Source organism: Dipodomys merriami, unplaced genomic scaffold (assembly GCF_024711535.1).
Source record: "Dipodomys merriami isolate MVZ:Mamm:240054 unplaced genomic scaffold, mDipMer1.0.p SCAF_27, whole genome shotgun sequence".
Taxonomy (NCBI): Eukaryota; Metazoa; Chordata; class Mammalia; order Rodentia; family Heteromyidae; genus Dipodomys; species Dipodomys merriami.
The window spans coordinates 7,307,586-7,321,259 of NW_027204159.1; the positions used below are offsets into that span (position 1 = coordinate 7,307,586).

The 13,674-nt window shown below is 34.6% G+C and overlaps 1 protein-coding gene across 1 annotated transcript; it reads left to right on the forward strand.

The window, feature by feature from the left end:
- Positions 1-761: 761 nt before the first annotated feature.
- On the forward strand, positions 762-10,660 carry Igip (IgA inducing protein). The gene has a single exon (XM_070036162.1). It carries the CDS (start codon positions 10,342-10,344, stop codon positions 10,498-10,500), a length of 159 nt encoding a protein of 52 aa, XP_069892263.1. The 5' UTR covers positions 762-10,341; the 3' UTR covers positions 10,501-10,660.
- The last annotated feature ends 3,014 nt before the right edge of the window (positions 10,661-13,674 follow it).

Sequence of the window (13,674 nt, forward strand, 5' to 3'; positions counted from 1 at the left end):
AGATGCTCTTTTTTTTTTAAGCATCTCATTTTACCCACCCCCCCACCCCAACCTTCCCTTCTCCCCTCTCCTATTTCATCTTTCCACTACCTTTCCCTTCCCAGGTGCTCGGTACTTTACCAAGGTTCTATATCTCAGTGTTTTATGTTAGTTTCTTCTTGTTTTTATTTGCTAGTTGGTAAACCCTGTTTGTGCTGAAAAAAAAATGGTATATTTGACCATATGTGTTATTCATAGAAGACAGTATGATCAAATGTGCCAAAAATAAGTAAACAAAACTTAATTCTTGACAATGCCTTATTTTTAATGATCTGCTCTGTCTTATAGTTCAAGTCTAAGAGCTTGGTTAAACTATGTTATTTGCCTAAGTAAAAAGGAAAACTTGAAATGCATTACAATATTGACATTCTTAAAATGAGAGACACTGTCAAGTAATTTAATCCAGAGATCAGCCATCAGATTTGAAATGGTGTGTGTGTGTGTGTGTGTGTGTGTGTGTGTGTGTGTGTGTGTGTGTGTGGTGTTATTCATGTTTCTTTTTTCCTTAAAATCACTGAGTCTTTTTTTAAGCTATTTTTTTTATTTGTGCCTCCTATTTATCGTGCTGATGTTAGAAGCAGCAGTCATCCAGCCACAGAGGGAGCTAAAGTTAACTAACCAGAACTGTAGAAATCATCATACATGCCTTTGACAACAAAGGAAGTTCATAAGGAAAGCCATTCTGGCTTTTCCTCTACTAGATACAGATTGGAGGTACATGAATATTTGCCAAATGGGGGGGGGGGGAGAAGACAATGCTAGTCAGGAATGACAAACTGTTTTCCAGCTTCACAAAAGCCATGGAAAGTAAAAACCAAAACCAACAGAGAAATTTTAAAATTTTGAAAGTCTCACTTTCTAGTAGTCCCATGCAGGGGTTAAAATTTGACTCCATATTGCAAGGATATTGTTTTTGTTACTGTTTTTAGGCCTTCATATCTACCAGTGGATAGTCTGATACTTCAGGTAATGGAGAAAGCTGCTAATAATTTTAACCCCTGCCTAAAGAAGACATTATTTCATTTGGGAGCAAGTACTTATTGCCTTGAAAAATAGCACTGTAATAGCCTGTCATAATTAGTTGTAGAATAACCTTTATCCCTTTCAAACTATGCAAATTATTAAATGTAAATTAGAATTAAATTAAAAATAGTTCATTATATTGCAATCAGATGACATTCACAAACGTAACTGGAGCATAAACAAAATAGTTTAAGAGTTTTTATGCTAATAAAAATATAACTTAGCTACCTATTCTAAAAATGGTGAATATTACTAATACTGTATGATAGAACTGGGAAGACTGCCTCCCTTTTTGAAGAGAAAGATTAAGGATTTTTATAATTGTTTTTCATCAAATTTTAATATTTTTGTCAAATTTTAGCATTTAATTTGTAAAACAGTTTGCTTTGTACTGGCATATAGAAAATAGGGTATTGATTTTAAATTTTTTGAAGCCAAGTGATCAAGTACATTTGTAATAAAAGTCAATGGATCTATATCAGTTGTACTCACTGTTTTCATTTCTTGTTATTAATGTAGGAATGATGTTCTTTTTCTGCAGGAAAACAACTGAATTTGGGTTGGAAGGGAGGGGAAAAATGATGAATCTGTTGATAATGAGAATTTGGGTGGGTATAATGGCTCAGGCACTTTCTCTAATCTTTTAAGTCAGATTTAGTGTATTTAAAAAGATGGTATGCCAATGTTTTTTTCTTTCTGGTTTCTTGATGTTTGGAGAAGTTATTCATTTTTGTTTCTGTGCTTTAATGTTTTTGTTCTGGCACAAATGCTGAAACAGTGCCACAACACATTTTTTAATTATGACATTTTCAGTTTTCTGCCAACCATGGTAACCCCACCATGGGCATGAATTTATATTTACGTTTCATGTATGGCTTACCCGCTTCTCTACAATCTTCCCATTTCCTTATGTTAACACCTCCATACACATTTCCACATGATTTTAGAATAAGTTTTTTTTTTCTGAAATTGGTCGGGTAGCTTTCATAGCTTTCTTTTTTTTTTTTATGTGAACATGTTTTATTCCCCACCAAGAGAGATAACAAATCTAATGACTTTCTTCCTTTTTCAAAGTCTTTTGAATGTTAGAATAACATTTTACTTACTATGTGAAAAAAAATGCTAAAACAAGGGCATCTTTAGCAACTTTGATTTTGAAAACAGTTGTGTGTATATATACATATATATACATACAAGTATGTATATATATATATATATTTCTTCATGAGAGTGGAATAGAGAACATTTTTAGATTTGATTAAGCAAGTAATTCACTGATTTTGTGAATCTGCCTTTAAAATTTTTGTCAACTTTTTTGAATTACACATTATATATTTTGTTCTCTTCATTCATGTTAACCAAATTTAGACCATTTATAATTAAGTACATTATAAAACGTGATCAATACTATTAAAAATTACCGTTTTTAGTCAACAGCATTAATTAGAGTCTTTGCAGAGTTGCAGTGTATTTTTAAGAAAGGCTGACTAATATTTATGGAGCTTTGATTCTAAAACCAAGCCTAAGTTTAAGGCCGAGGCCATTTTGGCTCTTTCTTTAACAGACATTTCATTATTATGGGCTAAGTGAAGATAATCTAAACTAGTTTTGGCCTGAATTATAATTTTAAGATGAACAACCAGATGAAATGTGAAAAATATGGTTGGTTTTAAGCCAACAATTTTCTGTCTTTCATCTGCCAAACTGACCACCAAATTTGATGCTAACTGGCCTAGACAATTTATGTCTTTAGGAAAGTTTAATAGGGTAAAGGTCACTTGTTTAAAACATTTTCCTTAATAGTCTGGTAGCTATTCATTTTTGTTTTGTCTCCATATTACATTTGGCGTTTACTATTTTATTCTTTTCTCCTTCCTTTCTCCCCACTTGGTTCCTCCCTCCTTCCTGATGTTTTTTCCCTGATATCCTTTGCTCTTGTGGAAAATTGTCTTGTTGATAAGATAGAAACATGGTGGTGATCCTCTGAAAAATTAAGTTGCTTCTTACAGACCAGAAATATTTTACATACCTTGGACACAAGATTTTTGTGTTTCCATGATACATATTTTGGTGATTACTGATAACCATTTAAATTGTATAACATCTTATAGGGAAAATTTAAATTAGAGTTGAATTTTCTTGATTTTGGGTCTACTTTTAATAATTCAGGAGGCCTCTAAGTTTGGTAACCAAGTCCTTGTATTCTAGAATCGTACAAAACACAGAAATACTCTTCTTAGTATGTGTTTTGATTTAAGATGTATTAACACAGAAGGCATCTAGGAGGATTTAAGAAAAGATGACCTTGTGAAGTGGCAGTTATGGAACAGGTAGTACCTACTCACCTTGACTAGCTCAAACAATGATAACTTCAGGTAATTTATTAGACTCATAGTTCTGCCCAACTCCCATTCAGCTGGAATATGTTGGCAGTTGCCAGCACATTAGCTGGTATCTCTTGACCTACCTCTTTAATGAATACATCTGACATCTTGTCTCCCATCCTTTTTTCCTTGTCTTTTTTTGTCTTTATTCTTCTTGCCATAGGCCTGCGCTCAAGCTTACTCCCTTCAGAAAGAAGTAAAGAAATTGCTGACCTCTACCTTAGAACATAGCTAACTGATGATCCAGAGAGATTTCTGTATTATGAGGTAATTGGGCAGTATTTTCTCTTATTTTCTCCATAGTCTTAAATTGGCAGTTTGAAGAGCATCTAAATTAATGATTGTTAGGAAATTTGTGAATTGAAGAGTGTAAGAAGTATGTGGTTAGGTAAGTTACTGGGAACTGAGACTTACTGGTTTGGAAATTTGAGAGCAGGAATGGGAAAAGCTGTTTAATGTATTTGTGAATGGGGATGTGAGAAGTATATAAGGGAATGGTTGGAAGTAAAGTGGGAGAAAATTTTATTGGAGATAGAAAAAGTACTAAAATGAAGTCTGATGGACAGTTGTTTAGTCAAAACAATGAAATTGATCTTTACTAAGGAAGTTTTGATAATGCCAGAGAAAATAGGACCCCTTTGGCTAAGAGAAAACTGATGTTCTACACCTAGTTTTGAGGATAATGATGCATTGTACAAATATATTTTCATGTGTAGGTTGATTTGTAGAATGTTTCCTTTTCTGGGTCAAATTTAAGTTATACAGTTGTGGAATCCCAGCTTTTCTGATCAAGGTACTTACCATTTTGAAAAAGAAGTTTTAAGCCCTTTTACAGTCATTTTAAACTATCCATAATATTTATAATTATTTTCTCAAGCTCTTGTCATACTCAAAATATTCTTGAAGTCAAATTATCGGATTTTTCAGTCCACAGAGATTCATTCTCAAACATCCTTTGTTTTACAGAAACTTTAGTCTTAGGTCACATAATTGTTTTAATGAGCTAGGTAAAAAACACTAAATTGCAATTTTAGGTATCTTTTCTATTTAACATTTGTATTCCTAGATGTGAATTATGATCATGGTCTTGAGGCCCTCCAGAAATGTTCCATTTCTAAAATTAGACAACCTGTTCCTTAAATTGATGTTTTTGTTTCTTTTCCCACTTTCTCTCTTACTTTAAAATCATAGAATTCCCAAAATTTTAGTAGTGGTAGAATTTAATTATATAATTTAATATATGTTTGGGGTTCTTATGTTCTTTGTAGGATGAGCTGATGGTATTGTTTTCTGTTCCTATAACCCCAGGAGTGTTTTAAATTATTTTAAGATGAAGAATTGCTGTTAATATTTGTTTTTAAGGTTATTTAATTCAGATATTCTTGGATTGACTCTTCATTGGCAGATTTACTATGGGTTTATACCCAGTGATTTTTGTACACTTACCTTCAAGTTTTCATTTTAATCAGACTCTGTACATTAATAAAGTAAAAATCTGTTTTAAAATAGCCCAAAGGAATTTTGAACTTGGAAGGTAATTTTTTAATGTCAAATTCATTAACAATAGTGGGGTTATTTTATTGGTAGCACTTAGTATAGTTTCATGTCTTATTGTGTGTCAGATTTTAAATTATAATGTAGTTATATAGTATCACTTGTTTAATAGCCTTCTTAAACAGCCCCTTCCTTGGGAAGTAATTTCCTTCCCTTAAGAAGAGAATTCCCAAACCTACATCAAGAACCAGTGATTTTAAATATCTGTAAGACAAGTCTTGGAAAGGCTTGACTTTAGTCAGTAGAAATGATAGCCCATTTCCATGCTGCATACGGTTGTTAGGGTTGGTAAAGGTGTCATTATATATAAGTGCAAAAGCAGGAAAGACTATAAAGTTGCCTATAAATTTTCTAGTTTTCATTATTTGCACTATTATCTTTGCACTTGATATTTTGGAAGTTAAGACTAGTCACTTTCACTTTTGTTTCTAGTCTTTTCTAATTTCTTGCAGAATTATGTTTTCAAGATCCCACCCAAAGCAAAACTTATATGCAATTAAATCTGCTTTATAAGGCCAAGGAAATATTTCTTAATGTTAGCTATATAATACAAGAATTTGTTTTGATAAAATTTTTTAATAAGGGCCCTTATTTGCCAATGAAATCTTTTGTAAATGTGAGCTTTATTGAACTGTTTAAATAAAATGAAAGTTTAGGATAGGATATGTATAATGATGTTGTTGAAATCCAACCTCTGGCTTCAGATGGCCTGGTTTTGGAGTGTTGGTCTGTTTTTACTTAGTCAATGAGATCCGAATCTTAGTGGGTAATGCTTAAAACGCTGAAAGCGAAGTGGGTTGCAAGTGGCAGCTCCCTCTTTCATGTAGTTTTTCCATAATGTTCCTATAGTTTTCCTCATAATCTATGTGATTTAACTGGTATTGAAATAATTAAATGACTATTCCTTTTTGGAATTTACAATTGACTCCTTTTTTTTGAAGGGAGGGGACAGCAAAGGATGTGAGACTTTATTTTAATCAGAGGCTATCTTATAACCTCACTGATAATGCTCTACAAAGAGAACAAAAAGTGTACCTGTGAACATATCTTTTTGTCTTAGTGAGATTGTGCAATGAAGTGTTCAGAGTTGCAAAAATGACAGTTTCATCAATAGAACAAAGATGTGTTTGGGGCTTAATTTTTTTAAGTTACTTAATTATTTCATTTTGTATTCCTTGCCCATAGCTTTTTACACACCTCATACTTAAAACCAACAAGTGAGAGGCTTTTCAGATTTGGTTTATTTTTGGAATGCTTGAGTGTGTTTCTGGATGGAGGAGGGGGTGTTAATTCTTGACATGCTCTTCTCAGCATGTTTTGCTAGTCATTCTGGATCTTATGTTTGCAAATTCTGTTGAAATTCTGTGATGTATTTGAAATGAGAATGTCTTCTATGACATGGTGTGAATGTTTGTGGCTGGATTCTATTGTGGAACTTGTGGCTTTGTTTTCAATTTGAGTAGGAAGTTTAACTTCCATTGTCCAGATTTTAGGTTTATCTGGTAGAATTGTGCCAGGTAGTCTCTAAATATGGACCAATTTTGAAAATGATGGTTAACAAATGTACATTTGTCTCTAGATTATCCTGTACTCAAAACCCATATCATTAATTACCTATGTTTCATGCTTTTAGATCTTTCAGTGTGGATGATATTCAGCATTAGATCCATGAATTAATTCCTTTAAGAAAAAAGAAATTCTGTTTCCAAACCTTTTCCTGGAGATTTAAATTTACCCATATGGAAAATGGGGTGGGGGGAATGAAGAAAATGGCTTTGATTACTTTTTAATGGAAGTTTAGCCAGCTTAATTAATCCTTTTTTTTTTTTAGTTTTAATCACTTATTTTCTAAATGAGAACAACAACAACAACAAACTATCAGCATTCCTTCCTCCTTTTTGAGGCCATTTTTCATTTTCTGCCCCTATTTCCTAATCCTGGTATTGAATGAATTACGGGTATTCTTCTAATTCCCTATAACCCTTTTTTGGGGGGTCACAGATATCTTCAATAATCTGACGAAAGTGATGGACCATCTCCCCAGAAAAAATGCACATACACATAATTTTGCATACAACCTCAGGGGCATCACAGATCTTTTGAAACCCAACTTAAGGATCTCTGCTCTAAGTAAATTCTAGATAAAATTGTAATGCAAATAGTTGATAAAATAGGAACTATCAACTTTAAATATTTCAGATTCAAATTATTAAATGGTGGCCCCTACTAGCAAAATGTGGCATTGCAACCAGCTTTGTTAGACATTGTAACATCCAGACAGAAGGAAAAGGAAGCAAGACTCTGAGAACTATTTATAAGGAGTCAAGGCATCTCTAGACATGGGAGCCATTTTTGGTTCAAGGCAGGGATCAGGATGCCTGACAACTTCTAGCAGGGTAGAGTTTGATAAACCAATGCTCAGGATGCCAAGGGGTTAGCTATTATCTTAACCCCTGCCTCACCAAAAGATTTTAGTTTTGCCTATTGGGAAAAAAGATGTCACTAGGGAAAAAAAAAGATTTGCCTTACAACTTTGCTGGAACACATCAGTTTGGTGGGACACTAGCATTATTTTTAAGATGGTACATTAAACCAAAGTAAATTATTCTCTATGTAGAACATTATTTACTAGTAACATTTATTTGGGTGTATTAGCTTTGACAATTTTTACCAGTAAATACTGATTTTATTTAAAACTGGGAATCCAGTTTATAAATAGGATAGTTAATATATCCATTCTTCTTCCCCATGTAAAGAATAGTTTAGAGGTTTATGCATACTTTTTACTTTACTCTCTTGATACCATGGGGTGGGTTGGAAGGGGGGAATCTTTGACTCAACAACTGACAAAATGTCAAAAATTCAGAATTCACAATTTGAGAAGCAGCACTTTAATTCTAACTCTACACCATTTTAGTGCATGTATTAATTTTAATAATGATTTTTGGTGCATGCCTTTGGGCTTATTCAAAAGTGTACAATAGAAAAGTGTATTTCCTTTCTTAGAAAGGAGATGTTTTTCTACTTTGCAACATGTGATTACAAAAATCTTCCTCTGTGGGAAGATTACCATGTATTGAACTACTGAAAAGTATATATTTTTAGATATACAGAAGGAATAATCTACATGGAGCAGCATTCAGACCTATATAGAAGTCATAGCATTCTGTATAGGACCAAAAAGGAAGTAACATTAAACACTTAAACAGGCTTTGTTGGGTAGAAATACCTTTAGATCTTGCATTGACTTCCAAAAAAAAAAAGAGAATACCACAGAAGTTTGCTGAAACTTTTGTTTGAATTTTCTCTGTCAGTGTATTTAACCCAAAACAACAGCTTTGGGTTAGCACATATGTAAGAATCAAAACACAACAAAACAAAATAGATCAGTCTGGTTTGCCAATCCAGCCTAACTGAAATAAGTAACTAATCACTTGCAACATGAATAACTGTACAACTCCTCTAGGTTTTGACAAAATAACCTTGGCTGATGTGGGAAGACTCCCACATGGATTTCTGACCTGACAGTGAAGATTCATGCTTGACATGATTTCAAACCTGACTGTCTGTTTAAGGAGCCATGGTACAGTTTGCTAATTCAATCCCAGATACCTGTTGATTACCTGTGAGATCTAGAGTCCAAAGTAGCCAGCAGCTGTATCCCTGGGTGCTCTGTGCCCATCAGATAGCATAAAGTAAGAGAGTTGGGACAGGCCACAGCTCAGATGATTGACCTCAGGTGCTGTAGACAGCTCCAGATTCAAAAATTGTATCTGCTTTCTTGGGAGTCATCACTGAACTAATGTCCCACACTGTTACTTACTATAGATGCTTTCTCCTACAGGAGGCCCAGAGCACACATCCTAATTGCTTGTGGTACTCAGAGAGGGGGTGCTAACTCTGATGCCCTGGCCAAGTTCCAGTTTAGGGATGTGGGTCTTCTTGTCATTCTAATTGGAAATGTTCATCACTTCCCATTTTTCCTGTGGCTCTCCGTGCAAACTACACTAGTCTCTTTCTTTGCCCTGGTCCCAAGTCTCTAAGATACTGGTGTGTATTAATTATGTGGGCCAAATTCATGCCGTATTCTCATGCACAAGAGTTCAAGAGTAAATGAGCTTGGTGTCAGGATGGCCTGTGGTTGGGAAATGGACTTTTGTGATGTTTAGGGATGAAATGGGCCCACGTTTTGCGTAAGTTTGGGAATATACACTAGCAGGAGGCTTACAGCCATGAGGTATCAGCTGAAATCGATTTTCCCTCTTTTCTTATGGCATAATTAGAAAATCTGTTGGGCAGTCAGGGAAGGCCGGAGTTCTGCAGCTTTAATCTGGGTAACTAAGGCTGGTTTGAGCAAGACTTTGGTTAATTAACTGGGTTCTCAGATGCCACAGACTCCGTGAGAAGTCACCATTATTTTCAATGGTTGTGATAGAATTTCCCCCTAGTAGCCATTATTTTAAGATTATATTGCAGAGTTGCTTTATTTTGAGCTTTTTGTGTATACACAATCCCAAACTGGAAGAAATTTTAAAAAAGGAATCCTGCTGTGAAAGGTATATATTACTCTAGATTTTTCTTACTGTAAATATTGTAAGATTGTAATACTGTCAATATTTTATTAACCAACAAATGTTAATCTATGTGAATTCAGACTTATTTTAAATGTGCTTCTTATTTACTGTGTGTGGTCCCTGTTGCTGACAGTATTAAGTTATATTCTGATGTAAGATTAACTTTATTAAAGAATGTAAACATTAATGTTTCCTTATGGGAAAACATATAAAGTATAAAGAAGACAATTCTTTTCATCAAAATATACTGTGTATTTACACTTGCTAGACCCAGCACCACTCACAAATTTAGTACATTGCTCAGAATTTCAGTTAACACAGCTGACATGGTTGTACTCTGTCTGAAAGTCTTAAAGATTAAGTGTTGTTGGAATATAAACAGTTTGTTTTGTCTGCTGTGAATCATACTCTTGAAATTTCTAATCAAGTTTGTAAAATTTTTATAGTAAAACATTTTAATGGCAATTTAAAATTTTGTCTTCTCTAAAGAATGGTAAACAAAATCTGTTCAAAAATAGAATTGTTCTTTAATATCTTTCCAAAATGACTTTGGTTAAATGGACCAGATGTATATTAGTTAAAATTTAGAATAAGTTGTTGATATTCTTTGCGTTTACAAGTTAATCCTTATTGGAGATGTGCCAATATATAGTAGAATATCATTAATTTGCACTGTTTGGGGACCCCATTTAAGAATGCTGAATTTTGCCAACTAAAATGTAAGCAAATGTAATTTAAAAAGTAAATTTGAGCATTCTGTATTAATTATGTGCAGTTATCATATGAAGAAGCGCAGTGTGTTGGGCTGTAATATAACCATATTTGCTGTCATGTTCTCCCATCTCAGTGCTGGGAACTCACCATGTGGAAACCAAGCAAACGTGTTGTGCATCAGCCGGCTTGAGTTTGTTCAATATCAAAGCTGAAACTAGCGAGGTCTGCTGTACTGCTTATTGAAGTATTGTGATTCTTTTAGGCATTGATTCTTACAAAATATATACTGTAACAGTATACTTTGTACAGATTTAAATTTTATTTGAAAAAAATGAAATAAAGTAGGCAAAAAATAAAGATGTTTATTTTTCATGTGACTATATAAGCAACTCAGTCTTTTGTTTCAGTGCTTTTTTTGGGAGGGGATCAGGGGCTTTTTGATTTTTTTTCTTTCTTTTTTCTTCCCATACGTGGAAACCATTTTTAGGACTTAGTACACCTCTACTTGCCTGTTACTTGTGACCATCAATTGCCATAGCATGAAGTGTACTGTCATACCGAAAACTCTCCATATTCTATTTCATTTAAGAACATTTATGTTTTTGCTGGGTGCTGGTGGTTCACACCTGTAATCCTAGCTATTCAGAAGGCTAAGATCTGAGGATCATGGTTCAAAGCCAGCCCAGACAGGAAAGTCCATGAGACTCATCTCCAATTAATCACAGAAAGAAAAAAAAAGTTGGATTGGCACTGTGGCTTAAATGGTAGAATGATAGGCCTTAAGCAAAAAGAAGGTCAGGGACAGGGCCCAAGCCCAGGGTTTGAGCTCCAGGACCAGAAAAAAAAAATTGAATATTATATATGAATAGCTTCCCCATCTATCTTCTTGTCATCACATTTAACCAAAGGAAAAACTCCCACAGATCACACACTCCTTTTCTGTGAAAGATTTTGTTTTCTTTCCTTTTAAAATGTGAAGCTAGATTGGGGTATAAAGGCTTACAAAAGTGTCTATGACAAAAAAAAAAAAAGGAGAATCTCTGTAGAAAAATAGAAGTTCCGTCTTAAAATAAGATCCTTTTCAAAACTTTCCTAGTGAGTAGAATGGGGGACAGAGAATTAAGTTACCCATAAAAACATGGTATGAGGTCCTTCAGGACAGTTTCATTGGGACCTCCTAGGAGACTAGATTATCTGACCAAAGAAAACCACTTAGTTTTGACTCAAAATCTTGCAGAGGTCTCAGGTCTATATTTTCCTCACTTTTGGAAATGGAAGTTTGAGGTTTTATTTGCAGATTTTTCTATGTTCTCTTTTTTGTTGCTTCCACTTACCTTCAGGCAGGATATGAAAAGACTTGGAAGAATTTGTTTCTTCAAGGTTCTTGGCAAAAATCACACTACAGAAAATCTTTCAATATTAAATATATGACATGTAAAAATTGATGCATCAATGTAGATTATCTCAAGTTCACAGAACTATAATTCTATGCTTCCCTGGGTGAATCCCAAGAAAGTTCATTGTTTTATTGTTTTCTTTGAAGCAAACAACAGGATTAAAGTAGTTTTCACACTTGATAACCACCAACTCTGATAAAAATAAAGAAGTTTTATCAAAACTTAAAGCTGGGAAATATAAATGTGGCTCAAGTGGTAAAATGCCAGTCTTGAGGGGAAAAAAAAGCTAAGCAAAAGCCCTGAGTTCAAGCCCCAAGACTGGCACAAACAGCAACAAAAACCTTAGAGCTGAAGTAGACCGTTTTGGAGAGAGGTTAGGTATCCAAGAAACTAGTTTTACCTAAATTCTTCCATGTCTCTAATTTTAAGGACACACTGAATGTAGGTGGTACTTCCTAAAAGAGAGATATCCTCAAGAGGGATCAGATAAAATCCAGGGGTCCCTATCCAAGAGAAAGTTTCTGACAAATGAGTTTGTAGTGAAATCTATCCCTATCCAAGAGAAAGTTTCTGACAAATGAGTTTGTAGTGAAATCTATCCATGATTTGCTCCCACTAAATATAAGGGATTGATAAGCCAGGCTCTTTCCTAACCTTGGCCTTTTAACAACTCCAAATGAAGGTTGGAAATGTGTCTCAGTTGGCAGAGTACTAGCCAATGAGCAAAATTATCAGGTACTGAGTTTGAGTCCTGGTCTCAGACCTAAAAAAAAAAAACTCCAAATGGGACGGTCATAAATATGCCCTAAGATGAGGTTTTACTCAGATTCTACAGGGAAATTTTCAAGAGTTGGCATATATTGGGACTGTAAAACAAAACTAGTAGGGCCATGAGGAACCCTCAAGAAATGTGCCCCATGTAACATGCTGGGAAACTTTTTTTAATTAAAATTTTTTATTGTTATCATAAAGGTGCTGTATAGAAAAGTTACAGTTTTGTAAGGCAGGTAATGAGTACATTTCATGTTGGACAATGTTAACCCTTCCATTGCTTTCCCAGTTTTTCCCTCTTGTACCTGCCCACAAGTTGTATAGTTCATTTTCAACATAGTCTCTAGTGAGTATCACTGCTGCATTTGTTCATCCTTTGTCCCTCCATTTCTGTGCCTACCCATTACCCTCCCCCAAAGACAGATAAGTGAACAAACAAGGCAAAAAAGAAAAAAAAATCTTACTTCCATTTCCTGGAGTTAATTTCCATAAATATTATTTTATATGATCAGGGGCACGGAGGCATTTCACCTTGTGTTCCTCCCCTAAAAGCATCCTCCTTTGGTCACACTGTATGTCGATGTCTAAAGTCCTATATAATTTATCACGTCCCACTGTACTTTAGATTTAGCTTCCCATATGAGAGAAAACATGCACCATTTGTCTCTCTGGGCTTGGCTTACCTCACTTAACATGATTTGTTCTGGGTCCATCCATTTCCCTATAAATGACATAGTATTCTTTCAAATGGATGTGCAAAATTCCATTGTATCTAAGTACCACATTTTATTTTTTGATCCACTCATCTACTGTAGGGCGTCCGGCCTGTTTCCTTAACTTGATTGTTGTGAATAGTACAGCAATGAAGATAGATGTGCAAGTGTCTTTGTGATATCTTGGCTTGTGATTGATGTTCTAGGTAGATGACCAGGAGTAGTATGGCTGGGTCATAGGGAAGATCTATGTTTAGTTGTCCACAGTGATTGTACTAGTTTACATTTCCATCAACAGTGCAATAGGGTTCCTTTATCCCCACATCCCCACCAGCATTTGTTGTTCAAATTCACCATGCTGGCTCATCTAGCTGGAATGAGATGGAATCTCAAAGTTGTTTTGATTTGCATTTACTTTATGGCCAGGATGTTGAGCATTTCTTCATGTTTCTTTGACATTCTTACCTCTTCTGAGAAGGCTCTCCTTACCTCCTTTGTCCGTTTA

Bases quoted from the DNA above. Each gene is read 5' to 3' on its own strand.
- Igip (XM_070036162.1), top strand. From the start codon at position 10,342: ATGTGCAGTTATCATATGAAGAAGCGCAGTGTGTTGGGCTGTAATATA.